At 45.2% G+C, this 12108-nt stretch overlaps 1 protein-coding gene across 1 annotated transcript in view; it reads right to left on the bottom strand.

The window, feature by feature from the left end:
- Positions 1 to 12108, bottom strand: part of STPG1 (sperm tail PG-rich repeat containing 1) — a 52370-nt gene that overhangs the window by 8632 nt on the left and 31630 nt on the right. The window contains exons 6-8 of the mRNA XM_081225636.1: positions 10261 to 10431; positions 5436 to 5544; positions 1509 to 1662 (exon numbers count right to left, since the gene is read on the bottom strand). Of these exons, the coding sequence (XP_081081762.1) occupies positions 1509 to 1662; positions 5436 to 5544; positions 10261 to 10431 (434 nt within the window). The remainder of the gene's footprint in view (positions 1 to 1508; positions 1663 to 5435; positions 5545 to 10260; positions 10432 to 12108) is intronic.

The raw sequence follows: 12108 nt of genomic DNA, 5'->3' as shown, positions 1-12108 counted from the left end.
AGAGCTATTTTCAAGCACTTTCTCATCTAATCCTCACAGAACCCCCATGAGATAAGGTTCTTATCTCCACTTAATACATAGAAACACGGAGGCTCAGGGAGGAGAGGTCTCTGCTAGAGACAGAGCTGTGATTCTCACTCAGGTCTGCTAACCTCAAAGCCCGTCCTCTCTCCCACTCCCATCTGGGGGCAGCATAGGGAAAGGTTGTGTGTAGTGGTGCCCAAGCCAACCCAGAGGCAGGAAGTCCCTGACGTTTGGAGAGAGCCTTTTCCTGGAGACTTTCCCGCCCCAGTCCCGAGTCCTGCAGCCTATGAAGGGTCAACCTGCAGAACCCCAGATCCGAAGGGCAGAAGGGACTCAGCTCGTGGACTCCATCCGAGGTCTGAATCCCTTCCCCAGGTCCTGGGTTGGACTCAGCAGGCTCATGTCTTGCTCCTCTCCCTTCTCTCCCTTACCCCTGACCCCTTGCCCTGGGCTCATGGTCCGAGTAGACCCAGTGTTGCCAGCCTCCCCGGGCCACCCAGCCTTCTGACCCCCTGTGGCTATGTGCCCAGCCAGTTGCCTGACCTCTTTGGAGGCTCCCAGGTGGCTATACCCTTAGTCCCAGCCCTGCTGGTCAGCCCTCCCAACAGCCAATCCTGTTGAGAGTGACAGGATGGCTGACCTTAATGGCACTTAGTTCTAGAAGTTCTAGACCCATTTGAGGAATATTAAGCCTTGTGAATTTTTGAGCCTCTGAGGTGAAAGTAACATTAAATGTACAGGAGATTAAAAACAGTAACACAAATCCCTGTCTTTTAAATTTTGTGTTATTGACTCACTCTCTGTACCTCCTATATCAAATGTATTTTTTAAATCAGAAAGCAACTTTCGGATAAATTATCCCCACTTTACAATTGAGGGCATGCAGGCTCAGAGGGGTTAGCACTGTGCTGATGGTCACACAGCATGAAGATAGCAGAGCTGACGTTCAAATCTAGCAGGTCTGACCAACTCCAAAGTCTAGGCTTTTAACCTATCAGTACAAAGCTATGAGAGTTTCACCACTTTCGTATATCCTGCCACCCCAGTGGAGAGTTTATATTATAAAAATAGAATAATATCAGCACCAGGAGAGTGCAGCATCATGGGGAATGTTGGAAGATCCAAACAGTCCTGAGCCTGAGTCCCAGGTGCATCTCAAGTGAGCCGTGTGGACTTACGCAAGTCTTTCAGCCTCGTGGAGGCCTGGCTTCCTTCTCTATGAAGTAAGAATAATCATTCCTACAACAGAGTTGTTATGAATGATCATTGAAGAAGATGTTAAGTTCCTGGCATACAGTAGTTACTCAGTAAATACTACGTATTCAGCAAGTATTTCTTGAGCACCTGCTATGTGTCAACAAGGGCCCCAGGAGAGCAACTCGGCCTGTGTCTGCCAAGCTGTGACACCCCTTCTTTTTCTCCCCAGGTTCGGGTCCTTCCTCAGAATACCTTTCAGAAGAAAGATCAGGATGATCAGTACTCACTTTTTTTGAACTTCAGTGTGACCTTTTGGGTTGTAATAACCGGGTCCTGGGCCTGTCGACGTCAGTTTTAATCCACGGCCAGTTTTTGATTTAAAACAAGACATTAATATCTTTGGTGACTGCTTCACAAGGGATTCGTTGACATTATAATGCCCTGAGCAGAAATAAATTTTAAAACAGAATAAAGAACTCCTCTCAAATAAATAAAAAGCAATAAGAATACATTTAATGACTATAAGGCAGTATCACTCCAGGATGGTCAAGTAGAAGGGGCCTGGAATAATTGAAAATAACGCTCACCATTTAGAGAACATGTGTCCGTGCATCACATATGTGGCTCATTTAATCCTCATGGCAGCCCTGCAAGGTGGGTATTAGCACCTCCATTCTAAACATGAGGAAATAGACTCAGAGATATTCAGTAATTTGCCAAAGGACATTCATCTAACCAGGGCCTAAGCCCAGCTTCCTCCTCCATAAACTAAGGATAATAATTCTTCCAACAACTGGGAGGCTATGGTAGAAAAAGAACATTTTAGGTTCCTGGCACACGGTAGCTGGCCAGTAACTATTATGCAAGCAACAAATATTTACTGAGCACCTACTATGTGGACCCAGACCCACCTTTCTCCAAGGTCCATGCTTTCCCACCATGCCTTGTCTCAAGAAACTGTCAGAATAAAAGTAATTTGGCTGTGCACAAAGCTTTAAGGAAGAAGAGAATGATCTGAGCTGGGGTAAAGAGGGAGCAGTCTCACCCTAAATAGCAAGTAACCCTGTAAATGGGGGCAGGCATTTTGGGGTGCAAAGCAGCAGTGCTAGGCAAAGGCCTTCAAGATGCTGCACACTTTGGCCCTGGCTTCCTATTACTTGGAAATTAAGGAAATTATTCAACATAATGAAAAAGCTCTAAGCCTAAAGATGTACACAACAGCAGTAGCTACAGTGTGAGAAACAATGAATAGCCCAAAGGTCCAAGTACAAGGGCACAGTTATGGGAAAACAGCCTAATCTGGTGGAATATCAGCCCTGAGGGTGGTAAATGCAAAGGCCATGAAGCCTATGGCAATATTCTCAAAAATAAAGGTGAGCGAGAAAAGTAAAATAAAGCCTAACAGTCTATACTGTATATACTATGACATCAATGTGCAAATGGATACATGTGAATAAAAATAGGTGGGAACCCAAAAAAGTGGGAAAAACTATATTAATGGTGGCATTGTGGGTGGGAAAAATATTTCAAATTTTCTAACCACTGTAAAGTTAATTAAAAAAAAATAAAATCGACTTTTTCATTGCAAAAGCACTGAAAACAACAATACGGGACATATTAGCAAGATTTTATTTAAATGGTAATACTCATTGATGGCAAAGGTGAGGGAAAGCATATTTCTCATAGAAGCAGGAGGATAAATTATCTCTGTGCTGAAGGGCAATTTGGTCACAAATATCAAAAACCTTAAATATTTTACATACCTTTCGACTTAGCAATTTCACGTTAGGCAATTTATGTAAGGAAATAATCTTGATTGTACACAAGTTGTGAGCTATAAGGATGTTTGCTCCCACTCTATTTATATGGGTGATCCATTTAAAACAACCTAAATGCCAGCAAGAGGGCATTTGTTCCTTACCTGATGGTACCACCAGATAATGGAATACTATGCATCCATTAACAAAAGATGTTCTAGGAGGATTTTTAATAACATGAAAAGATGGTCCCAATATATGCTTAAGTTAAAAAAAAAAAACAGATGTCCAGTTAGCAGCATTTTTAATACTGGTATCTATCTCTCAAATTATCTTTCTGGGTTTTTTGCATATATTTATTTTTTATTTTTATTCCCCCTACCAAAAAAAATAGTTTAAAGCAACGCTTGATTATAAAATGTTAAAAAGCAGAAGCAAGGGGGAAAGGCATTCATGCTCTCACGGCCCAGAATAAACCAGGGTTGAACTCTCTGCTGTATTTACCCTGGTCTTTCCATCATGCACTGGACACTGTCTCATGGTGTTGGGCCCACAGCGCGGATTCAATTGTGTCACCCACGTTTTTCAAGTGACACTTTACCATAGTTGTTTCCCCAGGACCTAATAACTTTTTGTTTTTAAGGAGAAATAGAGAGGAGGATGTTGGGGAAGTGCTTGGCCTTGTGTTTGATGCAGCCAGACTTTAGAAAATCCAGCCAGCCAATGTGTAAAGGTGAGCATTTTGCTCAGAACTGAAGGCAGATCAGACCCGGCCCTCAGCCCCTGAGCCTGGGCACTCTGAGTGGGCGGAACCCAGCAAGGATGCCAATCATGGCTCCACACCTGGTTTCTTCCCACAAGGGGGAGAAGCAGAAACCACGGCATTTTTCTGAGAGGTCAAAGCAGATTGTTTCTCTCAGAGAAGCAGATTCCCCAGGCTGTGGCCCCTGGCAAATTTGGGGGATGTGGGGAGAGTCCTGAAGGCACCAGGCATCGAGCTGGATGTAGGGGGGGCCTGGATTCAAATCCAGCAGTGGGACCCTGGACTGGTCACCTGTTTTCTATATATCATTTTTGCTTGTAAAGTGGGGATATAATAATATTAATAATAACCCACACTCTCTGAGCACGTATGTGCCAGGCAACCCTCCATTGGGTTTTGGAAGCTCCTGGCACACAGTAGGAGCTTAAAAGATGCTGGTGCCCACCTCTCCCCTTCCTGCTGTGTTACAAGGGGCCCCTCGGGACCCTCCCAGAGGGAGGAGCTGCCCACTTCCCAGGGCTCTCTGGTGGAACCTCTGGCCAAACCCCAGGGATGCTGGCTTTGTTCTCCTGTATAAACAAACAAGGTGGGGTTTTGCCCGTGGTGATGCAAGGCAGGGAGCTTTAGCCAGGCTTAGCCTCCTAATTAGGGCTGGTTTTGTTATTCAGCCTCGGACTGATCTTCTCAACGTTAATCTGGATTTGCTGAAATCTGACATGCGCTGAGATTTTGTCCACACCCCCATCCAAGAAGCATGATTGCAGAGGTAAACCCTCCCAGCTCCTCCTCTGGGCTCTGGGACCCAGAGCTCCCTCGGGGGTCTTCTGGACCTGTTTGGGAAGGTCTAGTCTAACCAGTGCTCCTGGAGTATGGACTGCTATGTCACCAGACCCTTCTGGAAATTTTTCACTAAGGCTGGTGTGGGGAGGAGGTCTGAGGGCACAGAACAGGTGCAATGCCTTTCCCCAGCCCAGCAGGGAAAACATCTGCAGGTGAGCCCTTGTGTGTTCCTGAATCCTGGAGGCTTCAGAAGTCACACTGGGATGACGGGGTTAAGAGGTTCCTCTGTCAGACACTTCTGGGCTTAGGCCTGCCATTTATTAGCTGTGTGATGCTGAGTAAGTTGCTTCAACTCTCTGGACCTCCATTTCCTCACCTGAAACACAGGACTAAGAGTGTGGCCCTATGAGGACAGATGTGTGAGGACCGCGTGGAAAAACTTAGCACTTGAGCAGGCGCTCAGTGAACAGAGCTATTTCCCATCATTTGATGATAGATGATGAAGCCGCTGTGTAGGCATGGGAGGAAAGGAATATTGCAGCCGAGTGTCCAAGGATCAGAACGTATTGTGTGCCCCGCCTCCCCCCAGCGCCTGGGATGGCACCTGGGGTATGCGCATGGGCACACTTCTGGCATGAGAAGTCTCCCCCCAGCTGGCCGCCCAAAGCAGGTGCGCTGGGTCTGGAAGGCAGGCCAACGTGATAGGCCGCCCCGGGGTCCATTTCCAGAGCCGGCTGTTCTTCCCCTGAATGGGGAGCCAGTCTTCTCCTCTTTGTACGATACCTGCCCTCACCCCCTCTTCCCCCAATGCCTACCTCCTTCCAAAGAGACTCCCTGTGAAGGAATGGGTGCCCTGCCGATCAGATCTGGAACAGGAAACCTTAGGTCAAGGCCAGTGCGAGGCAGCTGCTTACCTGGGGCAGGTCCTGTTTTAGTAATAGTGAAAAGTCCTCTCTGGGTTTTGGATGTGAACCCGGCTCGGGCACAAACGTTGTTTGTCTGTTTGCAGCAAGAGACAGAGGTCTGGGGGAGAAAATAAGCACGGTGTGCTCAGTGTCTTGCCTTTCTTTGTCCTTGTTGTGTCTGGATGAGGGGCACTTTGGGGTAAAAAAAAAAAACAAATTTAAACCTGTCTTCAGAAAATGAGCGGACGTGAGTGGAAAATGTCACACTGGCTGTGCCCTCACCTTCACCCCAGCTGGAGTGGAGGAAGAGCTTGTCATCGCTAGCCAGTGTCTGGCGACCCAACACAACACGGAGGACGGTGCCCTGAACCAGCCGGTGGACCTGGCTTCCGGGCTCGCTCCCCGCACACAGGGCAGGGCATCCTGCTCAAACGGATTAATTTCTCTGAATTTGAGTTTTCTCACCTGTAAAATGGATCAGATAATCCCTGCTCGACTTGAGGCAGAGTGCTGTTGGGTTGGGGGTAGGGGACAGCCGGTCAACACAAATCATCTGTTTTTTTAAAAAGTGTGTAACGTTACATAGGCAAATTATTTTCATCATTTTTTCTACGATTTTCATTATTTTCGGAACACTTAGTCCTACATATCCCCACCCTGATTCCTCACTGCTCAAATAATCCTTCAATACGTGTGGGATTTAGGACATACAAAGAAATTGTGTAACTTAAGATTATGATCAGATTTGTAAGCACTGTCTTGACTTTTCTGGGCTGACTAGAAATTTAGAATTTTGGTTGACCCAGGCAATATACATTAGAGAGTGTCCAGTGAGTTCAGAAAGCTAAAAATAATTTTGGAAAAAAAAAAAAAAAAGAACCCTGAGATCATTCTTATGATGAATCATAAATATTTTAAATGCTAATTTGCAGTCAGTCTCCTGTATTCATTAGATAAAAGATGCAATAAAAATTGTGCCTGCAATGGCTGGAATATTTACTGAATGAGTGAAACTATTTGCTGAGGCCAGGATGGCTTGATTTTCTGTGCTACTCCTTTGTCAAAAAAAATGTTTCTTGAGAAATGCAGATGGCATTTTGATTTAGTGTTGACAAAGGCAGAGGAATTTAGCTTTTCCCAGGGTCCTAACGGCCAGACTGCCTGCAGAGAGGGCAAACAAAAAGATCAGATGGACCAGGCTAATTACTGGACACCGGGAGAAGAGCCAGGATGCCAGAGAGGAAGTAATAACAGGTACCAAGGGAAAGGCTTCCAATAGAGAAGCGGGGGATCGCAGTAAGCAAAGGTAGAGAGGTCTTGACAGCCTCAAAGCACAGTGTGGCTAACAGGATTACCGCATTTCTGTTCCTCGCCAGTTGACTCAACCATTGTTCTCCAGGTCTGAAAAAAGCCTCCTGTAGACAAAACACTACTTCAGCTTTATTCCTCGCCCAGACAGAAAAGCAACAGAAAAAGGGGGCATTTTTGTATACACTGAGTGTGTGTGTCACTGGAAGGTTTTCACCATGAGACTAGGAAGAGTCAGCTCCACTGGCAGGTTAAAAAAGAATGAAGCAGATTCATTGTATTGCCATGGGAAAAAACAAATCCCAGATATAATTAAGTAGAAAACGCACACGTGCCGTGGACAGCATAATCCCAAAATCAAGGGAAGGACCAAGGGAGGAAGAGAATATGAACAATATTGCCCCTGGTTTTTGATGTTTGTTTACAGAGCAGAATGATGAGGGACTTCCACTTTCTGGCTCATGGGTTTCTGTGATGTTCGAAGATATTTTATGATGAGCATGTATTATTTTCAGAGCCACATTAAAAAATAATGAACAAAAAACCTGCAAACTAAAATTGATCTGGCGGCAGAGTCCTGATGTGGGGGATGGTCATTTCTTGATTAACAAAGGAAGTTATTCCTTTGGAGTCATAAACATTTATTGCATGATCACTGCATGCCAGGACCTGAGCTGGGCCTCGGAGACAGGAAGCCAGGGTGAAGGAGCAGTGGGCTGGGGAGGTGAAGGCACGAAGCACTAACACTACAGTGCCCTTCAGCAGCCCCCAGGAGGACGCAGAGGGGGCACTCACACGGAGGCAGCCTGCACTTGTGTCTGTCTGCCAAGGAACCCAGCCCTCTCTCAGGAATGGCAACGGCGCAATGGCCAAGCACCTTCATTATCACTCGCCTGGACCAGACCTCGACCTCTCTTTTGTTATCATGACAGCTTCCTAACTGGTTTTTCAAAATCCACCCTTAACCCACACAGCCACTGGAGGGATCTTTTTTAAAAGGTACATCAGGGGCTTCCTTGGTGGCGCAGTGGTTGAGAGTCCACCTGCCGATGCAGGGGACGCGGGTTCGTGTCCCGGTCTGGGAGGATCCCACATGCCGCGGAGCGGCTGGGCCCGTGAGCCATGGCCGCTGAGCCTGCGCGTCCGGAGCCTGTGCTCCGCAACGGGAGAGGCCACAACAGTGAGAGGCCCGCGTACCGCAAAAAAAAAAAAAAAAAAAAAAAAAAAAAAAAGGTACATCAGAAGACGTCACTCCACACCTCCCATCCTCCTCAAGGAGGGCTTCCCAGCACACAGAGATCAAAATTCGAACTCCCTCCTGTGGTCTTCAGGGCCTTGCGTGAACTGGTCCCTGCCTATCTGTCTGGGCTCTCCTCGTCCCCTCTCCCCCGAGCCCCCCTAGTTCATTCTACTTTAGATACTTTGGTTTATTTCTGGCTGCGCCATGCGTCTTACAAGATCTTAGTTCCCTGACCAGGGATTGAACAGGGGCCCATGGCAGTGAAAGCGCCGAGTCCTAACCACTGGATCACCAGGGAACTCCCTCTAGCTACCTTCTTACAGTTCCCCATGGGCTAAGGTGTTTGTTGTCCCAGGACCTTTGCACATGCTGTTCCCCCAATTCTGGCTCTTCCCTCAATCCTTGAATCTCAGTCTCAGGACCTTCTCTGACCACCCAGTCTAAAGTACATGGTATTGCCAACCTCCACACCCCACACATACTCTCTTTCTCAGGCTCCGACTGTTCGTCTCCCTCAGAGCTGGCCACAGTAACTATTTTGTTTGTCTGTCTCCTAGTTCTCATCTTGAGTTCCCCACTGGAATATAAGCTGTATCAGTGGTCTGGCACAGAGCAGCCACAGGATTTAAGAAGGGAAGCCCAGCAGGGCTGGAACATGGGGACTCTGATCACTCCCCAGCTTTATACCCGTGCTCACTGATGTGGGAATAGTCCCTTCAAGCTGGGTAACTTTGGGCAAGTCCCTTCCCCTCTCTGAGCCTCAGCTTCCTCTTCTGTAAATTGAGAATAAGAGAATCCACTTCCTGGGTTCTTGTGAGTATGAAATAAGTGAATACACAACTCTTAGAACAGCACACAGGCCATGAAAAGTGCTTCATCATATCATCATCATTCTTATTTTCAGGCTCTGATTACCCTAGGAGAAGAGTATCTAGAGCTATACTACCCCAAACAGCAGCCACTGGCCACATGTAGCTATTGAGCTCTGCAAACATGGCTGGTCCACATTCAGATGTGCTGCAAGTATAAAATATACACTGAATTTTAAGGACTTAATATGAGGGAAAGAATGTAAAACATCTAATTAATTTTTATATTGATTAGATATTGCAATCTTTTGAATATATTGGGTTAAATAGAATATATAATTAAAAATAATTTCATCTGTTTCTTTTTACTTTTAAATGTAGCTACTAGGAAAACTTAAATGACGTATGTGGCTCCTGTTATACTGATATTCCTTTTGGACCGTGCTGGCCTAGCAGGCACTTATATTGCTTTGAACATGTTATAATTGATTGGATTCATCATAGAAGGTAGGCAGGATCTTTGTAGTCAGAAAAATAAATATTATTTATAAATATTATAAAAGAAAAAGGAAATTTAAAATGAAGTATTCTAAGGCCAAAATATTCTTAAATATAGCGTAATAATATTACTACCTTATGTACAATTCATGTCTTCGGTATTTCAGAGTGCTTTCACATTTGTAGTCTCATATGCTTCTTATAATAACCCTGTAGGGCAAGTATAATTAATTCCCTTTTACAATTGAAACTCAAGAGGTAACGGGGCTTCCCTAAAGACAGTTCTACCAGTTTTCATATATTGTAGAGTCCTTGTGCACCAGATACTGTGCTAGGTAAGCACTCAGCCTAGACTATCTCATTTAATGTTTGCATTAACACCATGGAGTAGACATATAACCCCACTTTACAGATCAATAAACTGAGTCCTGAAAGGTTGAGAAACTTGCCCAAAGCCATACACGGTTAGAAAATGGCAGAGTCGAGATTTGGACCTGAGTCTGTCTCTTACCTGTTAATCACACCATTCTGCCTCAGTGACTACAAAGTGATGGGAAATGGTGAACCACTGCTGTTAAAAAACCCAATTTTCTGATATGGAGAGACAGAAGTTTATTTTCCCTGTAAGAATATAATAGTGTCTGCAGATAAAGTGGTACGTAATATAATCATTGCTACAGATGAGAAAACCGTCCCAGAAAGCTTATGTGATAAGAGTAATTGCAATAAGTATTTTCCAGGGCAGTGGTCTTCCCACTGCTCCATACTGACCTCCGTGTTGCCCACATGTTTCTCTGGGTTCTGCAAATTCCCTATGAGAGTTTTGCCCAGCCTCATGTAGCCATTGGGTAGTCAGCAAATGCTAACTGGCTTACCAATTGCAGTAAATGTTATTCCCCAAAGCTCCCCCCTTCCTTTCTTTTATTTTAGCAAACCATTAATTCAATATATATTTAAGAAGCATAGGCAGTGTTCTTACATTGTAATGGTTTGGTGCGGGAGTTTCAGATTTGAGAACTTTCACGAAGCTTGGCAACTGGAACATGCTGGAACAGGAATTACTGAAGTCTTTCTTCGAAACAAAACGTGATGGTATAGTGTACGCGTTAGCTGCAGGGTATTTAGAGACGATGGTGTCCAATCGGGCACACTGTGAGGAGAAAGTCAAAGGAATCCACATCATCACGTATCTTATGGCTCCGAAGGGCTGACGTCAAAAAGATGGTGCCCGGCACCAGGTCTAAAAACATTTTATAAAAGGTGAAACCCTGGCAGGTAACAATGATAAAATGACCTTGGGCTTTGAGAATTTGCTCTTGGAAAATGCAAGTTCAGACCTGTGTTAACTTCTGTAAACTAACTCTAATTATTCATCTTATGTTTGGGACTTGGCAAAGATAATTCTTCCATAAAAGCATTTCCACACAATCTCATTTCAGGACACTTATACTTGACTCATCAGCTGGTGCGTGATTTATATGATGGGACGCTTTAGACTTGCTTCTTCCAACCTTGGTTTTCTTTTGAGTAAAACCCTCACTCTTTGTTTCTAAGTTTAAATAATCCAAATTTCCTAAATAACAAGTTTGCTTCTAACACCTTAAAAGTACAAGGCTCCATAGGGCTTGCATCCCACCCATACCTCCTATCCACCACTTAATCACTGATTTCATAAAACTCCACGATATTTTTGCTGTTTCAACAGAAACCAATCCTACTCCTTCCAGGAAGCCATGATTTTCAGTTAAAAAAACAAACAGAATCAATGTTTGCCAAATGAACAGGGACAAAAGCCATAAAAACTAGGCGATAACATCACCTTACCCTGGGATAGTATGGCAAGTATTGAAGTCTGATAAGACAACAACAACAAAATTTCATTATTTTATGGTTAAAAGCTTGAGAACATTGCCCTGAGTTTCCTCCACTTGACAGGGGTCAATAAACAAGCACAGAAAGTGGGGGAGGTGTGGGAAGGCATTAGCCCCTCGCCCGACTTCACTCTGTACGTGGCGGCAATGGTCCTCACCACCTGGTTCATGGGCCACCAGTAATGTGGGTGGATGTGCCACCAGAATCAGGAGTGTTCTTTCCAGAGTCTTAGCTGTCCTGAGTCTAACCTGGGTTCGAGTCCCAGCTCCACCTCCCCCTAACTGTAAGGATTCATTGATGTTCCCAGAAGTAAGGTCACCCCAGCCTTGGATTCACTTTACCTTTGCATTTGGGGCAATAGTTAACCCAGTACTTTGCAGGGGTGTTGCATTGGATCCTCATGACAACCCTGGGTCGAGGATATTATGAATATCCCCACTTTACAGAGGAGGACACTGAACTTCCTCAGCTAGCAAAGTGTTGGAACCAACATTCTCGCCTCCATGAGAGGATATGGATCAGATTTCCATTCTGAGGAAGCCAAGAGGAGTCACAGCAATGTGTTTGCATCGACAGGATGAACAGCTGATAAATGCCTGTGGGAGGTTTTAGTTCTGGAAGAATCTACCCGAAATCTGCTGTTTCCAACGGGGCAGACACACCTCTGCTCTTTCTTTCTGACTTCCACAGAAGAACGGTGGCAAGGTCAGACCTTCCTTGCTGCTGCCATTTGCAGCGTGTCTATCCTGAGTCACCCAACAGAGTGGGCAAAGCGTGTTCCTCTAAAGCGCTCGCTCCCAAAGTGTGTTCCTCGGCCTTCCAGGTCTGTGAGATAAGCTTGTGTTGGTGGTAGCGGCATCAGGGAGAGAGTTCCAGGGTCCAATACATTTAAGAAGTTTCACACCATGTTCCCATTTTGAAGATTCATAACACACGTTGGTGTAGTAAATGCTCT

Source organism: Mesoplodon bidens (assembly GCF_964165515.1).
Source record: "Mesoplodon bidens genome assembly, chromosome: 2".
NCBI classification, from domain to species: domain Eukaryota; kingdom Metazoa; phylum Chordata; class Mammalia; order Artiodactyla; family Ziphiidae; genus Mesoplodon; species Mesoplodon bidens.
This window is presented reverse-complemented; position numbering and strand designations above follow the sequence as displayed.